General features: G+C 50.0%; 8 protein-coding genes across 8 annotated transcripts; 4 read left to right on the forward strand and 4 right to left on the reverse strand.

Moving 5' to 3' along the window:
* Positions 1 to 672: 672 nt before the first annotated feature.
* UREG_01069 (uncharacterized protein) lies at positions 673 to 1664 on the forward strand (the record flags this gene model as incomplete). Its single annotated transcript, XM_002541507.1, has 2 exons — positions 673 to 782; positions 845 to 1664. 2 exons carry the CDS (start codon positions 673 to 675, stop codon positions 1662 to 1664), a joined length of 930 nt encoding a protein of 309 aa, XP_002541553.1.
* Positions 1665 to 2355: 691 nt separating this feature from the next.
* Positions 2356 to 3303, forward strand: UREG_01070 (uncharacterized protein; the record flags this gene model as incomplete). The annotated part of the gene is made up of 1 exon (XM_002541508.1): positions 2356 to 3303. The coding sequence occupies one exon, from the start codon at positions 2356 to 2358 to the stop codon at positions 3301 to 3303; it is 948 nt and encodes a 315-aa protein (XP_002541554.1).
* Positions 3304 to 5034: 1731 nt separating this feature from the next.
* Positions 5035 to 6742, reverse strand: UREG_01071 (uncharacterized protein; the record flags this gene model as incomplete). The annotated part of the gene is made up of 2 exons (XM_002541509.1): positions 5035 to 6667; positions 6729 to 6742. The coding sequence occupies 2 exons, from the start codon at positions 6740 to 6742 to the stop codon at positions 5035 to 5037; spliced, it is 1647 nt and encodes a 548-aa protein (XP_002541555.1).
* Positions 6743 to 7058: 316 nt separating this feature from the next.
* On the forward strand, positions 7059 to 14700 carry UREG_01072 (uncharacterized protein; the record flags this gene model as incomplete). The annotated part of the gene is made up of 2 exons (XM_002541510.1): positions 7059 to 8401; positions 8457 to 14700. The coding sequence occupies 2 exons, from the start codon at positions 7059 to 7061 to the stop codon at positions 14698 to 14700; spliced, it is 7587 nt and encodes a 2528-aa protein (XP_002541556.1).
* Positions 14701 to 15268: 568 nt separating this feature from the next.
* On the reverse strand, positions 15269 to 15847 carry UREG_01073 (uncharacterized protein; the record flags this gene model as incomplete). The annotated part of the gene is made up of 1 exon (XM_002541511.1): positions 15269 to 15847. One exon carries the CDS (start codon positions 15845 to 15847, stop codon positions 15269 to 15271), a length of 579 nt encoding a protein of 192 aa, XP_002541557.1.
* A 552-nt stretch (positions 15848 to 16399) lies between these two features.
* On the forward strand, positions 16400 to 18934 carry UREG_01074 (uncharacterized protein; the record flags this gene model as incomplete). Its single annotated transcript, XM_002541512.1, has 3 exons — positions 16400 to 16780; positions 16830 to 18706; positions 18760 to 18934. The coding sequence occupies 3 exons, from the start codon at positions 16400 to 16402 to the stop codon at positions 18932 to 18934; spliced, it is 2433 nt and encodes an 810-aa protein (XP_002541558.1).
* A 557-nt stretch (positions 18935 to 19491) lies between these two features.
* Positions 19492 to 20322, reverse strand: UREG_01075 (uncharacterized protein; the record flags this gene model as incomplete). Its single annotated transcript, XM_002541513.1, has 2 exons — positions 19492 to 20082; positions 20146 to 20322. The coding sequence occupies 2 exons, from the start codon at positions 20320 to 20322 to the stop codon at positions 19492 to 19494; spliced, it is 768 nt and encodes a 255-aa protein (XP_002541559.1).
* A 1140-nt stretch (positions 20323 to 21462) lies between these two features.
* On the reverse strand, positions 21463 to 24095 carry UREG_01076 (M-phase inducer phosphatase; the record flags this gene model as incomplete). The annotated part of the gene is made up of 6 exons (XM_002541514.1): positions 21463 to 21844; positions 21900 to 22455; positions 22517 to 22809; positions 23098 to 23315; positions 23409 to 23930; positions 24012 to 24095. 6 exons carry the CDS (start codon positions 24093 to 24095, stop codon positions 21463 to 21465), a joined length of 2055 nt encoding a protein of 684 aa, XP_002541560.1.
* Between the last annotated feature and the right edge of the window lie 1271 nt (positions 24096 to 25366).

Raw genomic sequence — 25366 nt, forward strand, 5'->3', positions numbered from 1 at the left:
GCGTTTTTTGCTTCAAGACATGGAATACGAGTCTCTTACCGGTTACACAGTGTCGGCCACCTGAAACATGATGTCAATTGCCACCAGCCGCGCAATGGAAGCGACTCAAAGGATAGTCTGCAAAGGCAGCAGGATTTCCAGTGTTGGATCCCTGTAGAAGAATTCATCTCATATGTTCATCCCCAAGAATAGCAACTCGCTTCTACTTGTGATTTCCATGGAAACCGATTGGGTTTGACCCTCTCCGTCAACCCAACTTGCGCGCTGCTTCTGCTGCGTCAACTTGGTGGCAGTGCGCTATTGCAGTTTTCTTCCCCGATTTGAATAAACGCCGGACTGACTCTCTCTCGTTCTTATTCCTCGCTGTTTTCTTCTTTATTCCACTCGTTCATTTTCCACTCTTGCTGCTTGTCACCTCGCTTGTGATCTCGATCGGGACTGGTGCTGCGCCTTTTTGCTGCGAGCCGCGAGCCTTGTTCGCCAAACAGCGAGAAACACGACCATCAAATTTCAAATCTCTTTTTTTTTCCCTCAGATGTGATCTGGGAAAACAATTTATGATATGAGTTGACGACCAGCTGCACTGTTTTCGATCCTCGTCGCTCGCTTCGTTTATATACCACGCTTTCTCTACCATCTTAGTCGATCAAGTCCTTCGTTGTCTCCTCCACCATGGGCCCGGTGGAATTCTCCCCTTGGCACCGCTACGAGGCTCGCGCGTTGAATGATGTGAAGCAGACATTCTCCAGCTGGGACAAATGCATGCAAAAGGCATATTGCAAGTCCGTCTCCCTCTCCTCCTCCGCGCTGCCTACAGACACTAATTCTGATCTTTCCCGTCCAGGTGGCCCGCCATTATCGGCATCGTGATCGGAGTCCTGGTCGTCGTCGGCATCGCATGGTGCATCATCGGCTGCCTGTGCTGTGGCTACACATGCTGTAGGGGCTGCTGCTCCTGCTGTTCCTGCTGCGGCGGCGGCGGTGGTGGTGGACGACAGCGCCATAAGTACGCCGACCCGCACCCGCCCGCGACCTACCAGCAGCCGCCGCCCAACCTGGGATACCAGCCCGCCGCGCCGCCAGTGTACGAGCGGTCCACGCCGCAGTACTCCAGCCCGGTGCCGCAGTACGCCCAGTTCGACACGCCGTCGCACAAGCCCGCGCACGAGGATGCGCTGCCGCCCATGCCCAGCTGGCAGAACGCGGTGACGCGCCGAGTCGAAGACCCCTCGCAGGACGTCGAGATGCACAACCTCCACCCGACCACGGGCCAGACGCTGGGCACGACCACGCGCTCCCGCAGCGGCTACTACGAAGTCCCGTCGCAGCCCAGCTCGCCGCGCTTCGCCCCCGACCCGTACAGCGCCGGTGCCGCCCGCACCAATCAGAATCACCACCCATACGCGGAGCAGCCGCCGTACGCGCGGTCGCCCAACGCGTCGCCGTCGCCGTCGCTGCAGCAGGCCTACTCGCCGTACTCGGCTGCGGGGCGGCAGTCGCCGTACTCGGCTGCGGGGCGGCAGTCGCCGGGCTACGCTGCCTACTCCCCATCGGTCCCGTCGTCCCCGCCGCCGCCGTTCTCGCCCACTGCACCCGGGCGGCAGACGCCGGGGCTGCTGCAGGCGGGGCGGAAGCCGGTTGAGAATTCGTGGAAAGAGGTGTAGACCTGTCTCTACCTAGCGCCTTTACTTTCTTCTCTCTTCCTTTCGTGTACATATAGATCTCTCTTCGTGCCGCACAGCCGTGATGAGTCAGCGTCTCCTCGCCAGTGCCGCAACTCCGTGGGACTAAACCCGAACGAGCGAGCTTCAGCTCCGATGCGCGCGCCCTGAGCTCCGAGCCGCAGGGATATCGCCGGGGTTGGCGGGTTTAGCTGCTGGTATAAAAGACGGGGACGAGGAGGATGAGAATGAACTGCTATACTCTTCGCACCACTTCCATATCATGCACAAGCACGACTCGCCCTCCGTCGAAGAAAAGCACGACCCCCCGACCTTCCCGGAGGGCGGGCTCAGGGCGTGGCTGGCCGTCGCCGGCGCCGCCTGCACCATGTTCTGCACCTTTGGCTACCTGAGCACCTTTGGGCATGTCCCCCCAATATCCCCCCCGGATCATGGCCACGGGCTAACACTCTCTCAGCGTCCTGGAGTCTTACTACCATGACAAGATCCTGCCCGGCAACTCGCACTCGGATCTAGCCTGGATCGGCTCGCTGCAGGCCTTTTTCATGTGCACCACCGGCCTGGTGTCGGGCCCGCTGGTCGATCGCTACGGGACCAAGGTATATCTATATCGATCTATATATAGGTATATATAGGTATATATAACTTATATGTTGATATATTACAGCCCATCATGATCCCCTTCTCCATCCTCTACGTCGCCGCCGTCATGCTCACCTCCCTGTGCACCGAGTACTACCAGTTCCTCCTCGCCCAGGGCATCCTCGGCGGCCTCTGCATCGGCATGCTCTACACCCCCGCCATCTCCATCCTCGGCCACTACTTCCAGCGCCGCCGCGACCTCGCCATCGGCATCTCGTCCGCCGGTTCCCCCCTCGGCGGCGTCATCTTCCCCATCGCCCTCAACCGCTTCCTCGAGCACACCGACCTCGGCTTCGGCTGGTCCCTGCGCATCATCGGCTTCCTCATGCTCCTGCTGCTCGCCGTCGGCTGCCTCACCCTGGTCCCGCGCATCTCCCCCCGCTCCGGCCCGCATTTCCTCCCCGCCGCCTTCACCAAGCCCGTCTACTCCCTCCAGGTCGTCGGCTACTCCGTCATCTTCTGGGGTCTCTACACCCCCTTCTTCTTCCTCCCCGCCTACGCCACCGCCCGCGGCGTCCACGCCGACTGGGCCTTTTACATCATGCCCATCTACAACGCCGGCTCCGTCGTCGGCCGCCTCGTCGGCTCCCGCCTCACCACCCGCCTCGGCCGCTTCAACACCCTCGTCGCCGCCATCTTCATCTCCGCCATCCTCGAGTTCTGCTGGCTGGCCACCACCAACCTGGGCGGCCTCATCGCCTTTGCCGTCCTCTTCGGCATCTCTTCCGGCGCCATCATCGGCCTGTTCCCCGCCACCGTCGCTATGACCGCCCCCCACGCAAACCAGATCGGCACCTATCTGGGCATGATGATGGGTGCCCTGGGCGTGTTTTGCCTCACGGGGTCGCCCATGATGGGCGCCATCGTCAGTCGCTACGGGTTCACGCCCGCCATTGCGTTTAGCGCCGCGCTGATCGTGGTCGGTGGGTGTCTGATCTTGGCTGCGCGGTTGTGTCATTCGAAAGCGCTGGTGTCGTGAGTTTTTGGAAATTGATGGTCTAAAAGCGGTTGTTCATACGCGGGCGTCGGCTGAAGTGCACCTAAAATTTATATATATATATATATATATATATATACTGCTACATAGATTCCCTTGCTGTTTGCATTGTCTATATCCCTTTTTCCAATTACAGCAACGATATACTATACGATGATCTGGAGTTGTCTGCTTCGCCGCACCTTTTGTATCATATTAATTTCTAATCCAACGACGAGAAACAACCTCTAGAGCTAATCAGAAGAATACCGGATTCCTATAAATAACCAGACCCAAAACAAGCACGAAGAAGGAGATATCCCACTTCATCAACTCTTCACTTATCCTTCTGCACCACCACCTCCCGATCACACAACGCCACCCTCACCCTCCCCTCCGGCGACGTAACCATAATCAAGATCCCCGCCCTCCGCAACGGCTCCAGCGGCACCCCCGACCAGTCCAAACCGTCCTCCTCCTCCTCCAGATTCCCCTCGCTCCTCCACCGCTTCCGGGCCCCCGCGCCACTATTACCATCCCTCGTCGTCCCCGCCGTTATATCCCCCTCGGGCAGCGGCGATTGCTGCGACGACGACGCCTGCACCGCCGTGTCCGACTCCGATGCGCTACGGGTCTTGATCCGCTTGGTGGCTTTGTGCCGATGACCGCGGTGGCCGAGAAAGTGTTTGGCGCTTGCAGAGTTTCCGCCGCGTCCTCCGCCATTGTTGCTTCCTCCTCCTCCTCCTCCTCCTCCTCCTCCTCCTCCTCCTCCTCCTCCTCCTCCCCCTCCCCCTCCTCCTCGGTTGGAGAAGGAGGCCCATGCCATGTCGGCGATGGTGGAGAGGGCGGTGGACAAAAGGCGAGGAATTTTGGCGGGGATGGGGATGGTTATTTCGTTTGTTATTTTAAGGGGGGGTGGTGAGGAGGAGAAGGGGATGTTGATTGTTTGATTGCGACCGGGTGTGGGATCGGTAGGGGCTAGAATGAATGGGTTTTTGTCGTTGTGTAGGGTCCGTTGATGGGATTATTCTTCTAAACGAGTGAACGCGAGACGGATGTTCGGTTTTGTTTTCTCCCTGGAGCTGCTCGTCTATCCGCTAGGTCGTGGACGCTGCTCCTTTTTTACTCCTGGTTTCCGCCCCGTAAAGATATATCGATATAAAGAGTGAATCAAGGCGCGGGAAAACCACCGCTTTTGCTTCGAGGTCTATAACCATCAGTTTATTCAAATAAAGAAACAAAAAGGGGAAAAACAGCGAATGTGTCTTTCTTGATGGATAATTCAGGCAACTGGAGGGGATATATCACACTTACATCAATCTCACCGTATCAGAAAACCTCCCAAATCTTCGACTCGCAATTTGAATAAAAAGGTCGACATGCTGGGCCTCTGCACGCCGTTGACCTCACCGGGCTGGGCGTCGGCTGCAAGCTGCCAGAGGGAAAGCACACCTGGCACCCAGAAGCGCGGCGGACAAGAAGGACTGTCGGGCTTCGCGGCTGTAAAGCAAGGTATTCACGAGTAACGGATATCATTCGACTCGGGGAGAATATAAAATTGATCGATATATAGGATAACTATGGTACATTCTTTCCCCCCTAAAAACCTGGTATAAACGCGCTCATGATATCGAATCTATGTTTCAGCCGTCCTTCAATGCCGTTAGCCCACTCTGATTCCCGCATCATCAGTGTAGAAAAATGCTCGTTTATGACTGTTGGATACCGTTTACTCTAGCTTTCTTCGAGCGAAAAGTCGAAGCTTTTAAACGCAGCCTTGAACGCCTCGGCATCAGCCGTTTCCTCATCTTGCAGCTGTGCGGCATCTCGCCAATTAGATCGATTTTCAAGCTCAAGGAGCTTCGCCATAACAACCCGTCCAAACTGGAAATCGAACCGAAACTTTCCCGAAAGGGGGAGCGTCAGCACCGTCTCCGAGGGTGATCCCGACTCCCCTTCCGCTTCGTCTTTCGGTTTATATATCCACACTCTGAAATGATCACCTCGATCTGACCCAGCCGGCCCCACAGGTTGCTTTTCGAATTTTGGATAGCTCAGGTTCTCGGCTTCTACCTTGAATGCAGCTTCCACGAGGCCGCGCGAGACAAGACTCCGGGATACGGGGAGGAACTGCCAGTGGAGGTGAACACCGCCGCCGCGACTAACTTCCCAGGTCACTGCGCCCAGTTCCCCATTTGACCTTTCTTCCAGCATCGAATGGAGAGCTGACCTATATTTTTGCATTTCGTCGTACGTTGATCTTGTCGTGTCAGGATCACCCATCGTGGAGAAAGTTGCTGCATGGGTAAGCGGAACAATCAACATGTGGCCCGGAAATCCCAGTTTGGGAAAGGTGCTAGCCGTGGTCAGCGGTCCTTTTGCAATGGTGAGATAGCAGTCCGTCCCGATCGACGTAATGAGATGAGTCGCGATGTTCGGATTTGAGAGGCAGAAAAAGCATTCTGATTGGTCGGGAGCTGCTCTTCGAACTCGCTTTTTCGCTCGATGATGGTCCTCATCGCCATGTGAAAATCGACTAAAGGTAGCGCGTTGGTCATCCAGTGCTTGTCTTTTCTTGGAGGCATTCAGAAAGGGGGTTACTGTGGCTCCTGTGGGAATAGTTGTGGGGGGAGGAGAACTTGGATCCAGATTGAAGGCATATAGCCATTTTTGCTTTGATGACGCATTGAAAGGCGCCAAATTGAGGAACCTCGTGATATGTTTCAACCCTGCATCGTCCTCTACGGGAATGTGAAAGAAGGGCTCACGCTCAAAAAAGAAGGATGTCTGGGAAGCAAAGTGGTATCGGGGCTTCAAAGTGGCGCACAAATCTGCAAGGGACTGAGTACCCTCAACCGCGCTCGTCTCATCCACTAAAACCTTTGACCCTTGCTGTATTGATTTAGGCCACTGATTCGTTATCAGGATGTCTGCATTCTCTGTACTGTAGAGTGACTTGCAATCAAAGTCTGTGTATTGTGGCAAATATTTCTCATTGACCCCTGGGACAGGCGTAGCTGCTGACTCCCAGTTACCACCGAGGGAAACAATTTTTACACCTTCGGAAGTTGTAAGAACACCCCGTCTGCCTAGGAAATACAGATTTGGACAGACTTCATCATCTTTCTCCAGCTTGTCAATAACCGCTTGTGGGATCCTGTGGTTCCCAACTGTAAAATAAGTGGGTAAAGGCACAGTAATTTCCCCTTTTAAAAGTGCAGTTAATTCTTCATCGTCACCGGTATCAGGACCTCCTTGAAAAAGGTCCCCAACAATCACGGAGAATGAAAAGTTCTGCTTTGCTTGGAGCTTTTGCAGCTTGCCAAAAACTTGTTTAAAGGCAGAATTCACACCTCCAACAACAATTCTAGATGCATAATAAGCCTCTGGACAATAAAGGAGCGGAGGAGCATGTATCAAACACTCACATCTTGGAGGCCATAATAGCCCACCAGTATCAAAAGTGACCGCAAAAGAAGGTTAAAGTGAAGTTCACAGCTAAATCCAAAAGAATATCATTCCCCAGTGCAGGAGCCCTGTTTATATCACAGCAATCAGTAGCTGCTTTCTCAATGTATGCCGTGAGCTGCTGTGATGTTGTTTGAAATGAAAAAGGCCCTGCTGACTAAGGTTTGAACGATGACATAAGAGCCTCGGGGCATCGTTTAGCCGCTCCGCTATCTTTTTTGAATTTTTGAGCAAATTCACGGCGACGGCGAGCTTGGACTCGAAGGATCGCGAGCGAGTTCGAATGCACAATGGTGGCGGTATCCTCCTCTCGGGGCAAGCCTCCGAAAGTACGGAAAGGGGGCACTGAAACAACAAAGGCCCATCGCTTCGAGCCGTTCTCCCAGCGCATCGGGAAGCTGAAGATCGATCCGATCCATCGTGTACGGCGGAACGACGTGAGCGACGAAAATGGCGACGATTCTTTCTCCCACTTCCGGGCTTCACTGGAGCACTGGACGGAGCTCAATCTTTCTGAAAACTTTACGGAATTCTCTCAGCGCGCCAGCCGCCTTTGTGAAAGCCTCCCGCAAGTTCTGTACCATCAGGATGCGATCATGGATTTATTGGTCGAATACATAGGGAGGAAAGATGAGCTGAGCATGGAGCCTCTACTGAGCCTCATGGCGCAATTTGCGAGGGATTTGGGCTCGAGGTTCGAAAAGCATTTTGCGACGGCAGTTCAACTGGTCGCTTCGGTGGCTGCTACCCATCCAAGCGTCGAGGTGATAGAATGGAGCTTCACCTGTCTGGCGTGGATTTTCAAGTTCCTATCTCGCCTGCTCGTCCCAGATCTACGGCAGTTACTGGAGATAATGTCTCCGTACCTAGGAAAACAGCCCCAGAAGCATTTCGTCGCAAGATTCGCGGCAGAGTCCATGTCCTTTCTCATCCGAAAGGCGGCTCTGGTATACTACAAAAACAAAGCTCCGCTCGAACGTGCCGTTGCATATCTTCTGGACGACCTCAGCAAAACCGAAGGGACGCGTCAAATTGAAATGTATCAAGACGGGCTTATGAATATGTTTGCGGATGCAATCAAAGGCGTCAAAGGCGGAATACATTCAAATGGCGCGGATATCTTGCGGTGTCTAATATGCTCTGCTGCTGTGGACGATGAAGCACGAAACGCTGTTGCGGAAGCTGTCCTCGGTGGTATTTTGATCAATCTAGTTCACCACAGCACGCCTGATTCGTTTTCACCAGTCCTCGATACCATCTGCGAGCATATCGAGGCGTCGAAAGTCACCGTGGCGCATTTCAAAGTCAATACCCGCTTGATATTCCTCAGCGTAGTAACACGCAAAGGGTCTAGAGTACAAAACTGGAAGCCTATTCTTAAAGCCTTACTTTGTTTGCTGAAACAAGCGGCCGAAAGCTCGCGGTACAGCCCCTCCGCTGTCGATCAATTGCTGGGAGCTACTGCTGTGGCTATACAGACTTCCCCAATGGATGAACTGCTCCCATACATGCGACAATTAATGGAAATCACCATTCACGAACCACTATCACAACACTTTTTGCCTTTCTGCGTGTTTCTTTCAAATTTTGGCTCTGACCGATTTCACTCTGTCGTTTTGCCATATTTTCAACGGTAAGTATCAAGTTGCATCGATGCAGGTGAACAGGAGCTGACGAGCGGTTCCTAGATTTATACTCTCGCTCTGGCAGGATTATGAAGCAGGTCTTTGCCTTGCCCTACCTCGGCTTCATGGTTTGGACTGCGTAACCTCGCAGTCCAGTAGACCTGGTTACGTGACTTGCCCAAGTGGTTGGAAGGACATTGTGGCTGGACGATTCTCTATCCAAGACCCGACAATAGACGACATTGCTTTTCTAAACGCCTACACCGTGCTGCAAGACACACTGTCTTTCTCTAATCCTCCCCCCTCTATTGTTCCTCATATACTGGAGAGCCTTCACCACTTGGTGCAGTCGGCAGCAAATCCAAGCCCGAGTCACCCAGTGGATTTGGACGCATTCGCTTGCGGCCAGGGATTCTTCGCATATGTTCAATTGGCAGTGCAGCAAAAAGAGCTTGACAGCAATGTGTGGGATCTAGTCAGCTCGAGGGGTGCTGAATTCGCCAATGTTCCGGTGTTTCTGGAAGCCACGTTAGAATTCATGACTGCTTCTCCACAACCGCCTCAATTCTCCGAACAGAAAATCGAGCCTTTTGCAGATGCCCTTCTTTCTATACTCTCAGGTCCATCGCATGAGCTCAGATTATCAGCTCTAAAAATCCTCCAAGGTATTTTCCGTTGGCTCGACATTGAACACCGTTGTATTTCGATCGCCATTGAGATCGAGGACAGCGAATTGACGCTGCAAACTGCACGAGAGCTTTCCATGCAAGTCCGTCGCCTTGCTAGCCTTTATGCCGAAACGTCCAAAGTCAAATGGTTGGATAGACTAATCCCCAACTTTTGCTTCGGCTTATTGTCAAAGAAGCTGGCCTCGTTATGGGATGACTCCTGTCAGGCAATCAAAGTCGTATGCGAGAATGCTAATGGGGAGCGCATCGTTACGGAGCTTGCCGTGGGTTGGCTTCAGAGCGGTAGTGCTTACGGCTCCGACGAAACCGGCGACGCAGCTCCAGCTGAAGATAGGCACATTGTTACGTCCGAATTTCAATGTTTTAATGTCTTGAATGTTGAGAAGTCTCTTTTATCGTCCGTTGAAGATACCAGAAACTCGGGGCTTCGGCTAGTCGACGAGTTTAAAAAGATGCATAAACCTGTGACTCCGGCTCCGGTACATGCGCGGTCTCAGGCCTTGCGTGTATTGACCGCCGTGCCACAAGTGGCGGAGAAAAAATCACGGCAACTAGTTCCTCTCTTCTTGTCCTGGGCTTCTAGAGATGACGAGCTTCCGAATGCCGTTGATGTCGAGTCGTCCGCGACGTCAACCGGAGATAGAACAAAAGCGCGTTGGGATCTACGCGATAAGAAAGCGACACTGGCTCTATTCGGGCAATTTACGAATCCCAAAGTTTTGTACAAGGCATCTGAGGTACATGAAGCTCTTACAGTTCTCCTGTGCAACGGCGACTCCGAAATCCAGAAGCTTGCAATCAAGGCTATTTTTGCCTGGAAAATGCCTGCAATCCAGCCCTATGAGCAGAATTTGTTGAACCTCATCGATGATGCACGATTCAGGGACGAGCTAGCTGTTTTCGTTCAGACTGGCAAGGACAATAATATCATTGAAGATGAACACCGCGAAGGGCTATTTCCTTATCTTCTCCGTCTCCTGTACGGTAAAATGGTTGCGCGTGCCGGCTTACGAGGTTCTCAAGGAGGTGGCCAGGAAGGCCGCCGAAAGGCAATTCTCAGAACTATCTCGCTTCTTTCGGAAGGGGAGCTAGAGCGATTTATTCTGATAGCGTTCGGTGCACTAGCCGATATCAACGTTCTTGCGCAGATGTCCGAGCATTTAGACTTGCTTTCTCAGGAGGTTATCGGACTCAGAAGGCAATATGGTCTGTTAAAGATGATTGAAACGATGTACTCGACTCTGAAGCGCAGAATGCATCCATATGTGGAGCGCACCATGAATGTCATCCTCTATTGCGTCATTCGAGCGTGCAGGCAACTACGTGTCAGCGACGAAACAAGTGAGGAAGAAGCTAATCAGGATACCCAAACGTCCCTGTTCCGTAATGTTCGGCAAATGGGCATTCGTTGCCTTGACCTTGTGTTTTCAGTTGCGCCTGATGTCAACTGGGCGCCGTACATGCCAATATTGTTTGCGGAGGTCATCGATCCGAGGTTACAGAACTTTGCCGTGGAAACTGCTCAGAGCATTTCTGGACTTCTTCGATTGTTTGGAACCTGGTCATCATATCCCAAGTCCGCCCTTTACCTTGGCCGCAGTGAGGTTGTTCCTCATGTCGTCGATATCTTAGGCGTCGAGTCTGCTCGTGGTGAAGTGAAGCTTTTTGTTTTGGACCAATTCCTTAACGAGCTCGTCAAGACTGCTACTGAGCCGGAAAAAGACAAGGATGGCGACACAGATATTGAAGCAATGAATCTAGTTCGGTCCAAAATATTAGCTCCTCACATAGAGCATATGTTGTTGTTGATCGATTCCCTACTCAGAAAACAGTCCTCTCGCCAGCTCACGATGTCTGGAGTGGAGACACTATCAAAATTGGCGCAATTCGTAGAGTCGTCCGCTAAAACCTCAAAGCTGATAAACACAACTATATACCTCCTGCAACAGCCCCCGGACAGAGTTCCTCCCAAAACAAAAGGGGGGCTACTTCGCGTCTTGCAGCATTTCCTTCCCTTGTACAACCCACGGGATAATGGAGAACTTAGCCGACAAATATTCGAAGTCCTTTCATCGATGTTCGATTATTTCAAAGATGATCCAAACCGAGAATTGCTTTCCACAGTCTTTACTCTGTTTTCTGCGCATGATTCGGAGCTGACTGAGGTCTCCAGGTTGGCTGCGGATTTGAACTCCCTATCCTCCAAAAGGCTTGACGAAGTGGATTTTGACCGGCGCCTGGGTGCTTTTCATACGATCAATGAACAAATGTACTCTTCATTTTCTGCGAGGCAATGGCGCCCATTACTGTATAACTTCCTCTATCACGTCAAAGATGATGAGGAGCTTGCGATCCGTTCAAGTTCTTCCCTTGGGCTTCGACGTTTCATTCAGTGTGCCACTGCCAAAGAGGAGTCAGAGGATATACAATTCCGCGAGTTAGTTGATACAGTGCTTCTACCCTCTTTGAAAAATGGAGTAAAGCAAAAGGCGGAAACCGTTCGAGTTGAATTTGTGACTGTGTTCGGGTATTTCATTCAGCTACACCCCTCACGTCCCGGAGTAAGCGACCTTCATGACTTGCTCGCAGGTGGTGATGAAGAAGCTTCCTTTTTCAACAATATACTTCATATTCAACAACACCGTCGTCAGCGTGCGCTTCGCCGTTTGGCAGCTGAGGTTTCAAAAGGAAAGATCTCAGCATCGAACATCAGCACCATTTTCTTCCCTCTCATTGAACATTATGTTTTCAGTCAAGCAGAAGATGAGAATGCTCATAACCTAGCAGCGGAAGCCATCTTTACAATTGGCGCGCTGGCTGGAGGATTGGAATGGAGCCAGTTCAGGGCGATATTCCGCAGATTCAAAAGTTACCTCCAAGGAAAATCAGGGATGGAAAAGGCCGTTATCCGCCTTCTTGGCCAACTAACCGACGCTCTTACGCGTGCTGCGGTTCCCAGTCCAGACATGGTTCAGGAATCAGCTGACGAAGCCGTGAAGGGTAGACTTAGCCAATCCATACCTAATTCTGGCCAAGTCGCATCGGAACTGAAAACCCATTTTATTCCGTTTTTGTCTGAATTCATCCATCATAAGGAAGAATCTGAAGTTAGTTTGCGCTTGCCTGTGGCAGTCACGACTATTAAGCTCTTAAAACTACTCCCGGAGGACGAGAGGGCTCTATTACTCCCACCAGTGCTGTTGGATATATCTAATATCCTTAAGAGCAAGTCTCAGGATTCGCGAGACGTCGCCAGGAAAACCCTAGCTGACATTGCGTTGATACTTGGCCCCAGTTATTTCGGATATGTCCTGAAGGAACTTCGAACCACACTCACCAAAGGATACCAACTGCACGTTCTCTCTTTCACAGTTCATTCCATCCTGGTAACAACCAGTGAGGAATTTAAACCGGGTGATTTGGATCAGGACCTACCGGTGCTTGCGTCTATTGTTATGGATGATATCTTTGGCACTGTTGGCCAGGAAAAAGACGCAGAAGGATACGTCAGCAAGATGAAGGAAGTCAAAGCTAGCAAAAGCTTCGATTCAATGGAGCTTCTCGCGAAAAATGCCTCTGTTGGTCACGTCTATCAGCTTGTTCAGCCGATCCAAAGGCTATTGGAGGAGAGGCTTACTTCGGGCATTGTCAAGAAGGTCGATGACCTGCTCAGACGAATTGCAATCGGACTGCTTCGGAACCCTGGAGCCGAAAGTCGAGATTTTTTGATTTTTTGCTACCAGGTGATCAAAGAATCGTATAAAACTCCAGACGCATTACAGTCCGATGCTAGAGCGAAACCCAAAGATCGCTTTATCATTAAGATGATTGCGTTCAATAAGAGCGGGACTGGAAGAAGCACTTCATCCTATCTTTACAAACTCGCACGTTTCGGCCTTGATGCCCTTCGATCCGTTTTGAACAAGTATAACAGCCTCTTGACAGCAGAGAATCTGGCCGGTTTTCTTCCTATAATTGGTGACGCTCTGGTGCAAGGTTACGAGGAGGTGAAAATTGCCGCGATCAGGTTACTTTCGACCATCATAAAGCTGCCTCTGGAGGAAATCGATCGGAATTCCGATGTATACCTCGTTGAAGCCATGAAACAGATAAAAGAGGCCCCAAGTACGGATACTGAAGGTGCACAAGCTGCTATCAAGCTGATTTCATCCATTTTGCGGGAACGTCAAAGCATTAAGCTGAAAGATTCACACCTTGCGTATTTACTTAAACGCGTTTCTAGTGACATTGAAGAACCCGATCGACAAGGCATCACTTTCAACTTCATCCGTGCCGTTATGGCAAGGAAGTTTCTTGTCCCTGAGATGTACGAGCTGATGGATAATATCGCCGTCATGATGGTCACAAATCATACTAGGAATGCGCGAGACCTTGCAAGGGGCGTGTATGTCCACTTCTTGATTGACTATCCACAGACGAAGAATCGCTGGTCGAAGCAGCTGGGATATCTAGCAAAGAATTTGGATTATCGCCACAAAGAAGGTCGACAGTCAGTTCTAGAAGCTGTGCATCTTCTTCTTACCAAAACAAATGGAGAACTCGCTCAAGATATAGTGGGCACCTTCTTTGTTCCAATTGTTATGGTTATGGCCAACGACGAATCGCCCGAATGCCGAGAGATGGCAGGCATCCTTTTGAATAATATTTATAGTCGAGCTGAATCCGACCAACTGAGATCTATTCTTTCTTCTATTCGAACATGGCTGGAACGAACAGAAAACATATCTTTGGTTATTACCGGCCTGCAGGCGATGCGGATATTTTTCGAGTCTGATGCAGCAGACAAGGAAAATGAGGCGCAATTCGTGATAACCCTGCTTCCTCGCCTCATGAAAATATCTCTCGACGATCAAAGCAGTGCAGAGTGGGAAACTCTCTACTACTCTCTACAGCTGTTCATCAAGCTCTCCAAACTTTTCCCGTCTTTAACATTGAGCCCTACCTGCGCGTCTATTTGGTCTAGAATCCGCCAAAGCCTTTTCTTTCATCATATTTGGATTAAATCTTGTGCTGCCAATTTAATTGGAACATTGTTTGCCGATGTTGCCAAAGCCAACGCAGTTAATGGCTACGGCTCTCGACCGCTTACGGGTTCATCCGGTTTTGGCTTAGACGACAACGCTATGCTTGAAATCACCCGCGGATGCATGTTTTGTCTCAAGACTCCGACCATTACTGAGGATTTAGCTACGCAAACCATTCGCAACCTCGTGTTTCTTGGAAGATGCTTCGCGCAAAACAATCTCGAGCTTCCGAATAAAAACGTAAAAGGGTTCGTTGACATGGAGGACGATAACATTGATTCGGAAAGCGACGTTGATGAGGCCATCGGCTCGCCAAAGCAACGTAAAAAGGCAATTCAATATGTCTTTGAGCAAGCCGCCCGAATTCTGCGGCGAGGACCCTTGACAACGAGAGCAGAATCGCTAACAGCAAAAACGGCCTGCATGAAACTCATCGCAGCGCTCTGCAATCATCTTGAAACAGCACAGATATCCCCGTCTCTGCAAAGCGTGCTTCTACCTTTGCTTCACATGACCGATCCGTCTATTCCCGCGCCACGATCGATGGATGAAGGGTTCCCAGACTACCTATAAATCCCTTGTGACTAGCAGCCAGGAGATTTTGGATATCCTACAGAAGAAATTCGGAACCACTGAGTTTGTCGCGGAACTTGGTCACGCAAGAGAGAGGGTCAAGGCGCGTAGGAACGAGAGAAGGGTCAAGAGGAAAATTGAAGCTGTTGCTGACCCGGAGAAGTTTGGCCGTGAAAAGCTGAGGAAGAATGAGCGAAAGAAAGAGAAGAGGAAGGAGAAAGGGCTCAGCTTTAGGGATAGGAGACGGGGTTGGTGAGCGAGTCCATTTGTTGATTCAGTATGGCGTTCTGGTGAAACGTAGGGGGATATACGGGGTACCTCTAGCAGTATCTGGGATTTGGGAAAAAGCGTGCTTAAAAAGTTGATTTTGAATATTTGTTGTAGTAATAATACATAGAACATGATGCCCCAAAACGCCAGGGTATATTGTACACAAGCCAGTCAACTGGTATAAAATCTTATAAATTCTTCAACGCATAAGGTATGATTGTTTCGCGATGGGAGAAGACGTTCAAAACTCCGTTGAACCTCCGACTTTATGAAACCGATGCCCAAATCCATTCAGAAATCATGGCTTTTCACTGCCCTGAGACCCCTCGGCCTCTGCAGCTGCAGACGCTTCCGGCCACAGTTCCAGGTCTCCCTCTCCCAATGTAACCTTCTTCAACGTCTGGCCTTGCTTCGCCAAGATGTCTTCAAGAGTGGACTTCGTATCCATAAATATATTCAGGTGGTCGCTGATAACGTGTTTGTTGCGACAGTTCGGGCACATGATGAGCACCGTCCCTTTGTGATAGCCATGCTTGGAGATCCGATGGCCGGAGCGATGTGAACAGGGCTTACACGTGAATGTAATCAGGTATGAAGGCTCCTCCGCACGGCGGGCTTCGTTGTATGCCTCTTCTTCCGGGGTGGCAGGTTTGCTATCGGTGAGAGGCTTGGGAGGCTTCGTGGAAGTGGAATTGTGACGGCAGTGGAAGGGAGCAAGTCTGATCGAGGCCTGGCGCTCGGGACTGTATCTTGACTGGTAGGAAAGTGTCGAGAAGGGGTTGACGGCGGATCTCCGCGCCCTGAGGAAGAGACCGGCTTCGTGGGATCGGCAAGAGAGGGAAGCAACGTTTCGGAACAGGCGCTTCGGAGCTGCCATGGTATTAGATATAGTGCAATGATTGCGTAGAGTCGCCTGTGTATAAACTCCGTTTGCGCTGATTCAATCAATAGACGTTGAATCGCTGAAGCTCGCCGGCCAAAAGTCTTCCAAAAGCGTCTTACATAAGCCGGCCAGGAGCTTCCAAGCTCAACCTTCACGCCAGATTCCTCCAGCCGAGCAGTCCGGTCCTTCAACTGAACTGACATTGAATGCTTCTTGGGCCTGAATCTTCGTCTTTGATACTTCTTATGCGTTAAACTCTGCAGCTAGGGTTTGCCGCCCCTCCCCAGCTTGCTCTTGAGTCCTTCGATCTGCCCCACCTTATCTACACTGGATGCATGAGAGAGCTCCTTTTGAAGCACCCCAACTCTACTATTCTCTCTAGAAGCCTACAACGCCAGAGGGGCCATCATGAAGCAGAGATCCAAAGTCAGGGTCCCCCGTCGGGTAAGTTTTATTCTTCAACGGCCCCTAGCACCATATAACTTGGATCCGATCCGTGATGTGACTTTTAAGACTCGACTAACACCTCATCGTTGCCAGGGGGTGATGTCTAGAGATGGAGCGGATTTCAATGCCATGTGGAATGTGCTCGCGGCTTCGATGCGCGAAATTCACACCAAGAATGCTTCGACCCTCTCATTCGAAGAGCTCTATCGGAGTGCGTATAAGGCTGTGCTGGGAAAGCAGGGACTTGAGCTCTACAATAGAGTGATCGGATTTGAACGGGCCTTGCTACTTAACGATCTACGTCCGGGGATCACGGATCAAATTACCCCCCTGCTACTTCCTTCCGAAGAGTCAGGTAACACAGCGGATCAAGCCAATGAACGCCGTGTTGTTGGGGAACGGTTTCTGGCTAAGATAAGAGACGTGTGGGAAGATTACCAACTATGCATGGGAATGATTACGGACGTGCTTATGTACATGGTGCGCAGCATTCCCTTTCGTATCTGACAATTACCCTGCTGACACTAAGATGAAGGATAAAACAATTGTTGCAGAACAGCGAACACCTTCCATTTACGTTGCATCTATGTGTGCATTCCGAGAGATTATCCTAAGATTAAAATTAGACATGCACCCCGAAGCGAGCGTTGGGACAGCACTACAAGATACCATCTTATTTTTGATCGATCTCGAGCGGAAAGGAATAATTATTGATCGCCCTCTCATTCGCCATTGCATATACGTGCTTGAAGGGCTATACGAAACCGAGGAAGAGGAAGAATCTAGCAAACTTTATCTCACATCTTTCGAGCCCGCCTTCTTAGAATCGAGTCGTGAATTTTATTTAGCCGAGGGCCAAAGGCTTTTATCGACAATAGATGCACCTTCCTTTTGTAAGAAGGTTGCAACTAGGATTCAGGAGGAACAGGAGCGTTGCCATCATACCTTATCCGCCGTTACCGAGCCAAAAATCATGTCGGTGATCGACCAGTCTCTGATTCAGCAAAATATTGCTGAAGTCATCAATATGGAAGGAAGTGGAGTGAAAGAAATGCTAGACAATGACCGTTTTACTGACCTTACAGTTGTATACGAACTTGTTTCAAGGATCGATCCGCAGAAGACGGTCCTAACACGCGCTGTCCAGGCGAGAATTGTTGAGCTGGGAAGTCAGGTCAATACTGCCGCCAAAGAATTCTTGCAAGCTCCACAGCCGGCGGTAAATCAAGATCAAACTAAACCAAACGGGTCTAAAGCGCCAGAAGAATCAAAATCACCAGCGAATATGCAGACTGCCGCTGCAATCAAATGGGTAGACGATGTTTTGCAACTAAAGAAGCGGTTCGATCACATTTGGGAAACTGCTTTCATGAAAGACCAAGGAATGCAAGCGCCGCTGACAACGAGCTTTTCCGAATTCATTAATTTGAATTTCCGCAGTGCTGAATATCTGTCGTTATTCCTCGACGAAAACCTCAAAAAGGGCCTCAAAGGAAAGTCTGAAGAGGAGGTGGACGCACTCCTTGACAATGGCATAACTTTGCTACAGTATATCCGAGATAAAGATCTTTTCGAGACATATTACAAGAAACATTTGTCGCGACGTTTACTTATGAAACGATCTGCTAGCATGGATGCTGAAAGGCAGATGATATCAAAAATAAAGATGGAAGTTGGAAACACTTTCACGCAAAGACTAGAGTCCATGTTCAAGGATATGACTATATCTGAAGATCTTACCGCGGGTTACAAGGAACATATTGCTCAACGTGGAGATTCAGATCCCAAGCGGATTGACCTCGAGATGAGCGTTCTGACTAGCACTATGTGGCCGATGGAAATCATGGGCAAGGACAGCGCAAGCCAAGCTCAGTGCAAATTTCCTAAAAGTGTGGATCTTCTCAAGCAGAGCTTTGAAGCGTTTTACTTGGGAAAACACAGTGGACGAAAGCTTACATGGCACGCTGGGATGGGAACAGCTGATATTCGAGCTACGTGGGTGAGGCCAAACGGCAAAACTGAACGCCATGATTTGAATGTCTCCACATATGCGATGATTGTCCTCCTTCTTTATAACGACCTTCCGGCTGGCGAATCACTCACTTTTGAAGAAATCCAAGCCCGAACGAACATTCCCCCTAATGATCTCATTAGAAACTTGCAGTCTTTAGCGGTTGCTCCCAAAACGCGAGTATTGAAAAAGGACCCGATGAGCAAAGATGTCAAACCTACAGATCGTTTCTTCTTTAACGAACAGTTTCAGAGCAAATTCACAAAGATCAAGATTGGGGTTGTGAGCGGCGGTGGGAACAAGGTGGAGAATAAAGATGAGAGATCTGAAACCCAAAAGAAGACAAACGATGAGCGTGCAGGCAGTATTGAAGCTGCCATTGTTCGGATCATGAAGTAAGTATAAACCCCTTTTTTTTGATATTTAATGGAAGTTAACTTCTATGTAGACAACGGAAGAAGCTAGCGCACTCACAGTTGATGACCGAAGTCATCTCCCAACTCGCATCGCGGTTTGTCCCCGACATTAACATGGTCAAAAAACGAATTGAAAGTTTAATCGACCGCGAATATTTGGAACGTCTTCCCGACGAAGAACCACCGTCCTACGGTTATGTCGCATAAGTTTACAAGCTTGCAGCGGCATTTCACGGATCTAGCATATTCAGCAGCTTTCATTTTCACTATTTGGCGCCGAAGGAGTCATGGCACGGATCACGGGGCGCAAATATTTCTCATCCTAGGATTATACCGGGCGGATAAATGGCGCTACTTCGGTTCTCTTGACAGGTTCATACGAGCCAAATTGTGACTCCCTTTTCTTGCATAGTAGCACACCTATTTGCGACCAAATGGCGGCTGCTTCAAAACATCTTTTGACATTTCTTTCTCCTATAGACAATCTATTGAATGGGCCCTTCTAAAGGGAGAAGAGATTATTAAGCCAGATTACTGAATCTTGTTTCAGTTCTCTAACTGCTTTCTCGTTTTAAACAAAATAGGAGCTCAGCTAGACCGCGCGGTAGGGGTATCGTGCAATTATCGTCAAAGGTCATAATCATATCGCGTTCTCCTCTGAATTTCATCCACAGAGATACCAAAACACATTCCCATTTAAACCAACTCCGGCCAGGCCATAGCCAATTACCCCGTTATACCATGGCATGGATCTAAATCATAAATCAAAGAATCTCGACCTCCCCCTTTGCCCAAGCCTCCTTGATCCCTTCCCACCTCACCATCCACACCTCCCCCTTCCCCATCTTCCCGCCCAACCTATCTCCCACCCCCAAACTCATCCGATCCGCCTGCTCCGGCTCAGCGGGAATAATCACATGCACACTCTCCGCCAAACACCGCACAAACACTACTTCCTTGGTCTCAGGCGTAGTCACCATGCTCGTCCCGCCAGCGTTGTCGTCGAGCCTGCGCAGCGCGGGAGGGAAGGCACCGAGAAAGGAGTGGGAGTAGTGTTCGGAGAGGAGGGTGTGGTGTGCGGATAGAAAGGAGTGTTCTTGTGGGGAGAGCAGATTGGGCTGTTGATGCTGGTAGGGTGCTGGCGGTTGGGATGCGGATGCGGATGCGGACGAGAGGCGGAGATAGTGTATCGCGTGCTTGGTCAGTTTGGCTAGTCGCTGACGGAGTAAGGAGCGGATGAGGAATTGTGTCCGGGAGAGGTCGGACTGGAGTATTGACAGGGTGAGGTTGAGGGTGGGATTGTTCGCGGTGGTGCTGGCGGGGTCGGAGGTGGAAAGGTCTTCGATCTTGGAGATCTTTTAAAAAGGGCTTATTTTTAGCTGTTGTGGGTGGGAGGAATAGAATGATTTTCATGATACCTGTTTCCTAACTCTTTCCATCATCCGGTCCATCAATGGCCCTGGCCATGGTAATAACTCTGGCGCAGCGCGCTCCGCTACCCAAAATCGGGTGAGTTGCTGATGGTCGAGAGCTACGAATTCGGGGCGGTTGATATCATCCTGGTCGACAGAAGCAAGAATATCATCGATATCCATTATATGGTATCTTCAAGTCACCTGGGAACATATGGACAATTCGGGGATCTTGTAACAGAATCTGAGATCACGATGTAATTTTGGATGTATCATCTTGTAATCAGGAACATTGGTATTATATAAATTAGGGTTTAGGGCTCAGAGTCAATTGAGGTCTGACGTCATCACCAGAAGTCGAGCCCAACAAGGTAGTTTTCAACTGTTTTAAGTATTTCTATTTTAAAAAAAGTTATTCTTAACAGTAGGAGAGATACGAAATGGTTGCATCCAGTTTAATTGAACCGGACAAGAGGGGCCTCTGATAAGATGACCATACTGCCCAACATCAAAGAAATCATCTTGATACTCCGTCCCAAGCTCTCCAGCGCATAAAACAAAGAGGAGGCCAAGGCGAGTCTGGAATGGCTTGTTTGCACTGAAAAAATAGAAGTGTCGACAGCCTCCAACACCGGTACCGGCTAAATGAAATAGTCACAACAGTGAGAGATTGTCCCGAAGGTTCTAACAGTGTTTAGTCAAGTCAAAAGAGAACCGGACGCTTATTCAAAGTCAAACGGGACAGGAAAGAGGAATGAAAAATGCTTTAAGTCGATGATTCGCCAATTTGAGATATGCCATGGTCTGACTTTTGACTTGTTCAGCGGGAGGGAGAGTTGGAAGCAAAATGTGAACGAAAAGCTTTTCAGAGACACAAAGGAAATAAGAGTTGAGGACATATCATAAAGGTCGATAGTAAAATGCAATGTGTCAAGCTGAGTATTCAGCTAAAATATCGACTAATATCGCTGCAATGAAGTTGCTAAGATAACCTTTCTTATCGATAGCATCTGCTCGGTGATGGCGGGAGTGATTGGTAGCGGCATCGTATTGTGGATTAAGATTAAATCGTAAGTGTTCGACTCTATCGATGTCAAAGTTCAGGAGCGGCGACATAGAACAACAGCCTGGTCATTTACTCAAAAAAAGTTGATAAGTCCATGGGAATCGGGAAGACCGGACAAAGGAAATTAGAGCGTAAAGGAGGGTGGTGCCATCGGAATATCGAGGCCCGCACCGGGCGGGAAACGGTTGGCAAGGAGCGCATGATTTCATAAATCGTGGGAGTATTGTTAGTCGGAATGAAAAGCATTGGCATGTGAATCAATAAGAGAACATGCGACGCCCAGGAAGGCGTGTAACCTCAACGTCGCGGTCAAAAGGGGAATCAAACTCGGAGCTGCGATCACCAGGAAGCCGACATCGTCCAGTTGGGCTTTCTTCCACCTGAAGCGAATTCTGTCCGAATGCAAAAGTTTGAGCACGAGAAAGTTTCGACCGTTGTTTGACCCTGCCTAGTCCACGCTCACAGGCAAACTCATGTTCTTTGGCGGACATTTCAACATAATTTTGTGGTTGGCATAAGCAACGGTGTTCAGCAAAGAAAGCACTGTACCCGCCATGCAAGATATACATTTCCGGGTAAGTCAGTTTGGGGTATATATCAACATTGATAGCGCGATCCTTGTGACGTATGAACTTGGCCCTAGGATGATAGATTAATACGCTAATTTAACTTGAGAGAAAAACGAACAACTTACATGATGGGAGCACGATGAGCTGAATATTCACAATGGAATATAAGAGCAGTGTTTGATTTCTGACCCTCCTCAAAAAGTTTCGCAGCAAGCTGCTCCTTGTCATTGTAATTGACCGCCCCATTGATATGTCCACCTTCATACTCATATTCAAATCGGCAGTCAATGATACTTATATTGTCGTATAAGTCATTATATTTTCCATTGATTATGTCGACCAAGACATTAATCTCAATACGGGGAAGCTGGTCGCCATCTTCTGGAATAAAATGTGGCAGCTGTAATGTTGGCTGCGTGTCCATATCGGCAATGGACTGAATAACTGGACTTGACAACATCATGGTATCTTCATCTTGATTGATAACGTCGTCTGGATGTTCGAACATGCTGAGAGACCTTCTGCACTGTTTCCTTGGCCGGCTAAATGGGTTTGAGCTCTTACGAATGCCATTCACGGGGGAGCCATTGGATCGGCATTGACCAACTACTCCAGATAAAGGGGCACGCGGACGAGGTGGGCCCATCGTATTGCATGCAAGGCTAGGTCTTGAAGAAGGATCTCGAGGCGGCGATTGCTCAAACATATCGGAAAGAGAGAGTGAAGTGCAGGGCAAGCTTACTGTTACCAGCTGCGAACTTGAAAGGTGGTGGTTGTGGTGCAAGCGAGCCTTTCTCGCCAGAGCTGTAGGCCTTGGAACGCATCAAAGACGGTCTCAGTATAGGCGGCCTGGGTCTCCTGTTGAACATTGTCAGAAACCAATAAAAGTTCAACAAGGACCTAGACGGTGGTGGGCCTACAGTGGACGTCCAGCTTGTTCTAATTCCATGGGAGAATCTTGCAAGGAGCGTTGGGCCTGAGCTTGCTGTGACTTGGCCATAAATATTTCGGTTGTGGGGGAATCTAAATCCAAGTCTGCATTATAACAGTACGGTATTTTGTGAGGAAGAGGGGACATGTCCATGATTTCGATGTTCGGGGCAGGCGACGACGACGGTAATGGCGGAGTCGTTAAATTGTCTAATGTCTATTAGTGAATACCATTGCATTGTGCCACAAGGCTTGATTTCGTATATACCACGGCCATTTTCGGACCTGAATAGGCTCGCTGTGAAGAGGGATCTTCGAGGAGTTGCTAACTGGGGGCTTTTGAGAAATCAGCACTGAGAACGTTGCGAGCAAGGCTTGAAAACAATAGCGTACCTTCGGTCAATGTGAAAGTTCTGTGAAAGATCAGCCGCTAAAGTAACAGTGGGAGAAGACCCTCGGAGGGGATTCGTATTGAAATAATCGGAATGCCCGGTTTTCATGGATAGATCCCGGAAATTGAAGCTTTCCGGTCCGAACTTTCGTATTGCAGGGAACGACAGCCCATTTGTACCCTCTGAGCGAAAATGGTGTCCAAACATCACTGAAGGAGGCTGCATTGCAGCCAAAGGGGACGAGTCATCCATGCCTCCAACGAGAGGAAGTTCTCAAGCCTGGTTCCCCGCACAGCACGTTTTTCAACCCACAACACCACGTCGTGATTCGTGGTCGGAGGAGAGGTCGAGGGAGAGGAAGTTCGAAAGGAGGTCAAGCCTAAAATCGGTCGTCACGACAACGACACCTGCAGCCAGGGTCAATGCAAGCTGGGAAACGAGTTTTCCTTTGAAGGCAGCCAAGCACATGTGGTGAGACGACTTCGATATCCGTGAAGCCAGCAAAACAAGTAGCCGTCGGATGCCGAAGTCAAAATGGGCAGGCCATGATGGGCAATCCAGCAGGTCAGTGGTCCAAGAAGAAACGGTGAATACGAGGCCCTGAGGCGGTCGACGGGAGGAAGACCGTCGAGGTGGACAATGGGGAGAGTGGATGGACAAGAAGAACAAGCCAAAGAGGAGGGCGTTGAAACAAGCAACCGAAAGAAAGAGGAGAAGAAGGAGAGAAAAGGGAGGGAAAATAAGCGGGAAGAAAGAATGAAGCTGGACGACGTCTGTTGCAACGGGCAACGCATGCACGCTGGGTGGAGAGTGTGATGATACGGGCGTATTACGCTGGGACGATTAGGGTTTGTACCAATACTTCTGCCCTGGCAACAAAGGCCGGGGATCTTCGATTCTCCCTCTGTCGGTTACCACGGCCACCGGTACCGGTACCTGCGCCGGCCAATCCGTGTTTGCTACTGCGTCTTTGCCGCCCACCACCCTGCTGTTCTCCATGTTTGCTGCAGGTTCGGCACATTCCATCTTCATGGGTTGAACAAGGTTGTCAAGCCATGCTCAGGAACAGCTTCTCTTTCCCCAGCTGTCGACAGGAGTCTGCCCTCCGCGTTGCTAAATTTATCCGTCGTCATATCTCTCCACCACCATCTATCACACGATCTTGGAAACATGGCAGATGTTGTCGACAAACTCAATTGAAACCTCTTGGAGGACGTCATTCCATACAGAGCACCAGATGCTCGAGACCTAACTACGAGGAGGGACGGGAACAAGTAGTATGCACAAATAGAATACTGGGTGAATGCAAAATCTCAGTCGAACTCCCACCAACAGCTCCTCAAAACAAGCAGACCGGCAGAAACAAAGTGAGAACCCGCTCAGGTGACACCAACAGTTGAATTGCCCTCCTACCGTTGGTGCTATTCCGGCGTCTGGCTTGAAATCCGTCGAACCAGGGCGCCGGATTAAGCGCCGTCCTTCTCCAAATCATATAACTCCCTCATGGGGTGATCGGGAAGATTCTCCTGAACATCAACTGACAGCTGGTGGCTCTATTATTGGTTCAACATCTGATGTGCTGGCAATTCGATCGCAAGTTGCTGATCACAACGGACTGATCAACTGCAGCAACGATTTTCAGGCCAGCACGACTCTGAGGACGGTGAGAGGCTCGGTCTCGCGAACCTGGTCGAAGGAGGAATAGCGTCTCGTATCACCATGGCAGCAGGCCGTGCACCAGGAAGTTGAGCTTTCATGGCTGACTGACCCACTGCAGATGGATTGCTGGCCCGACGGCATGTCATTCGCCAGCCTTCTAAGCTGAAGCGCCGGGGTCCCAGGACGAAACCCTGGTTTTCCGCTTTGCGCGAGGAGGATATCGCGTGAATGACACTTTGTATGAGAGCAGATTAGTTTGTACATTGGCATGATGGTGGTGAGGAGCCGAATCCTAGATAATGGGAAAGCCGACTGTGCTTTCCTTTTAGCATTGAGTGTTTGGCCGGGGAGGAGCCGATTGGAAGCTGCATTCAATCATGTGTATCAATCGAATTGCCCTTCCTCTGGAGCCATGCGTTTATGAATGTCTCCAAGCCTATCTAGCAGTGTTGCACCATCACCATCTCACAGCCGCTGCTCAGCACTCGCTATCTATATGTCGATCAAAACATGCAAGAATTAAAGAATGCCAAGCTTCCTTGGCGGTGGAACCTTAAGCAGCCCTGTAATAACGGTATTATCCAGACCAATCAAAATTCAAAGAGTTGCTG

This window comes from Uncinocarpus reesii, genomic scaffold, assembly GCF_000003515.1.
Source record: "Uncinocarpus reesii 1704 scaffold_1 genomic scaffold, whole genome shotgun sequence".
In the NCBI taxonomy this organism is placed as follows: Eukaryota; Fungi; Ascomycota; class Eurotiomycetes; order Onygenales; family Onygenaceae; genus Uncinocarpus; species Uncinocarpus reesii.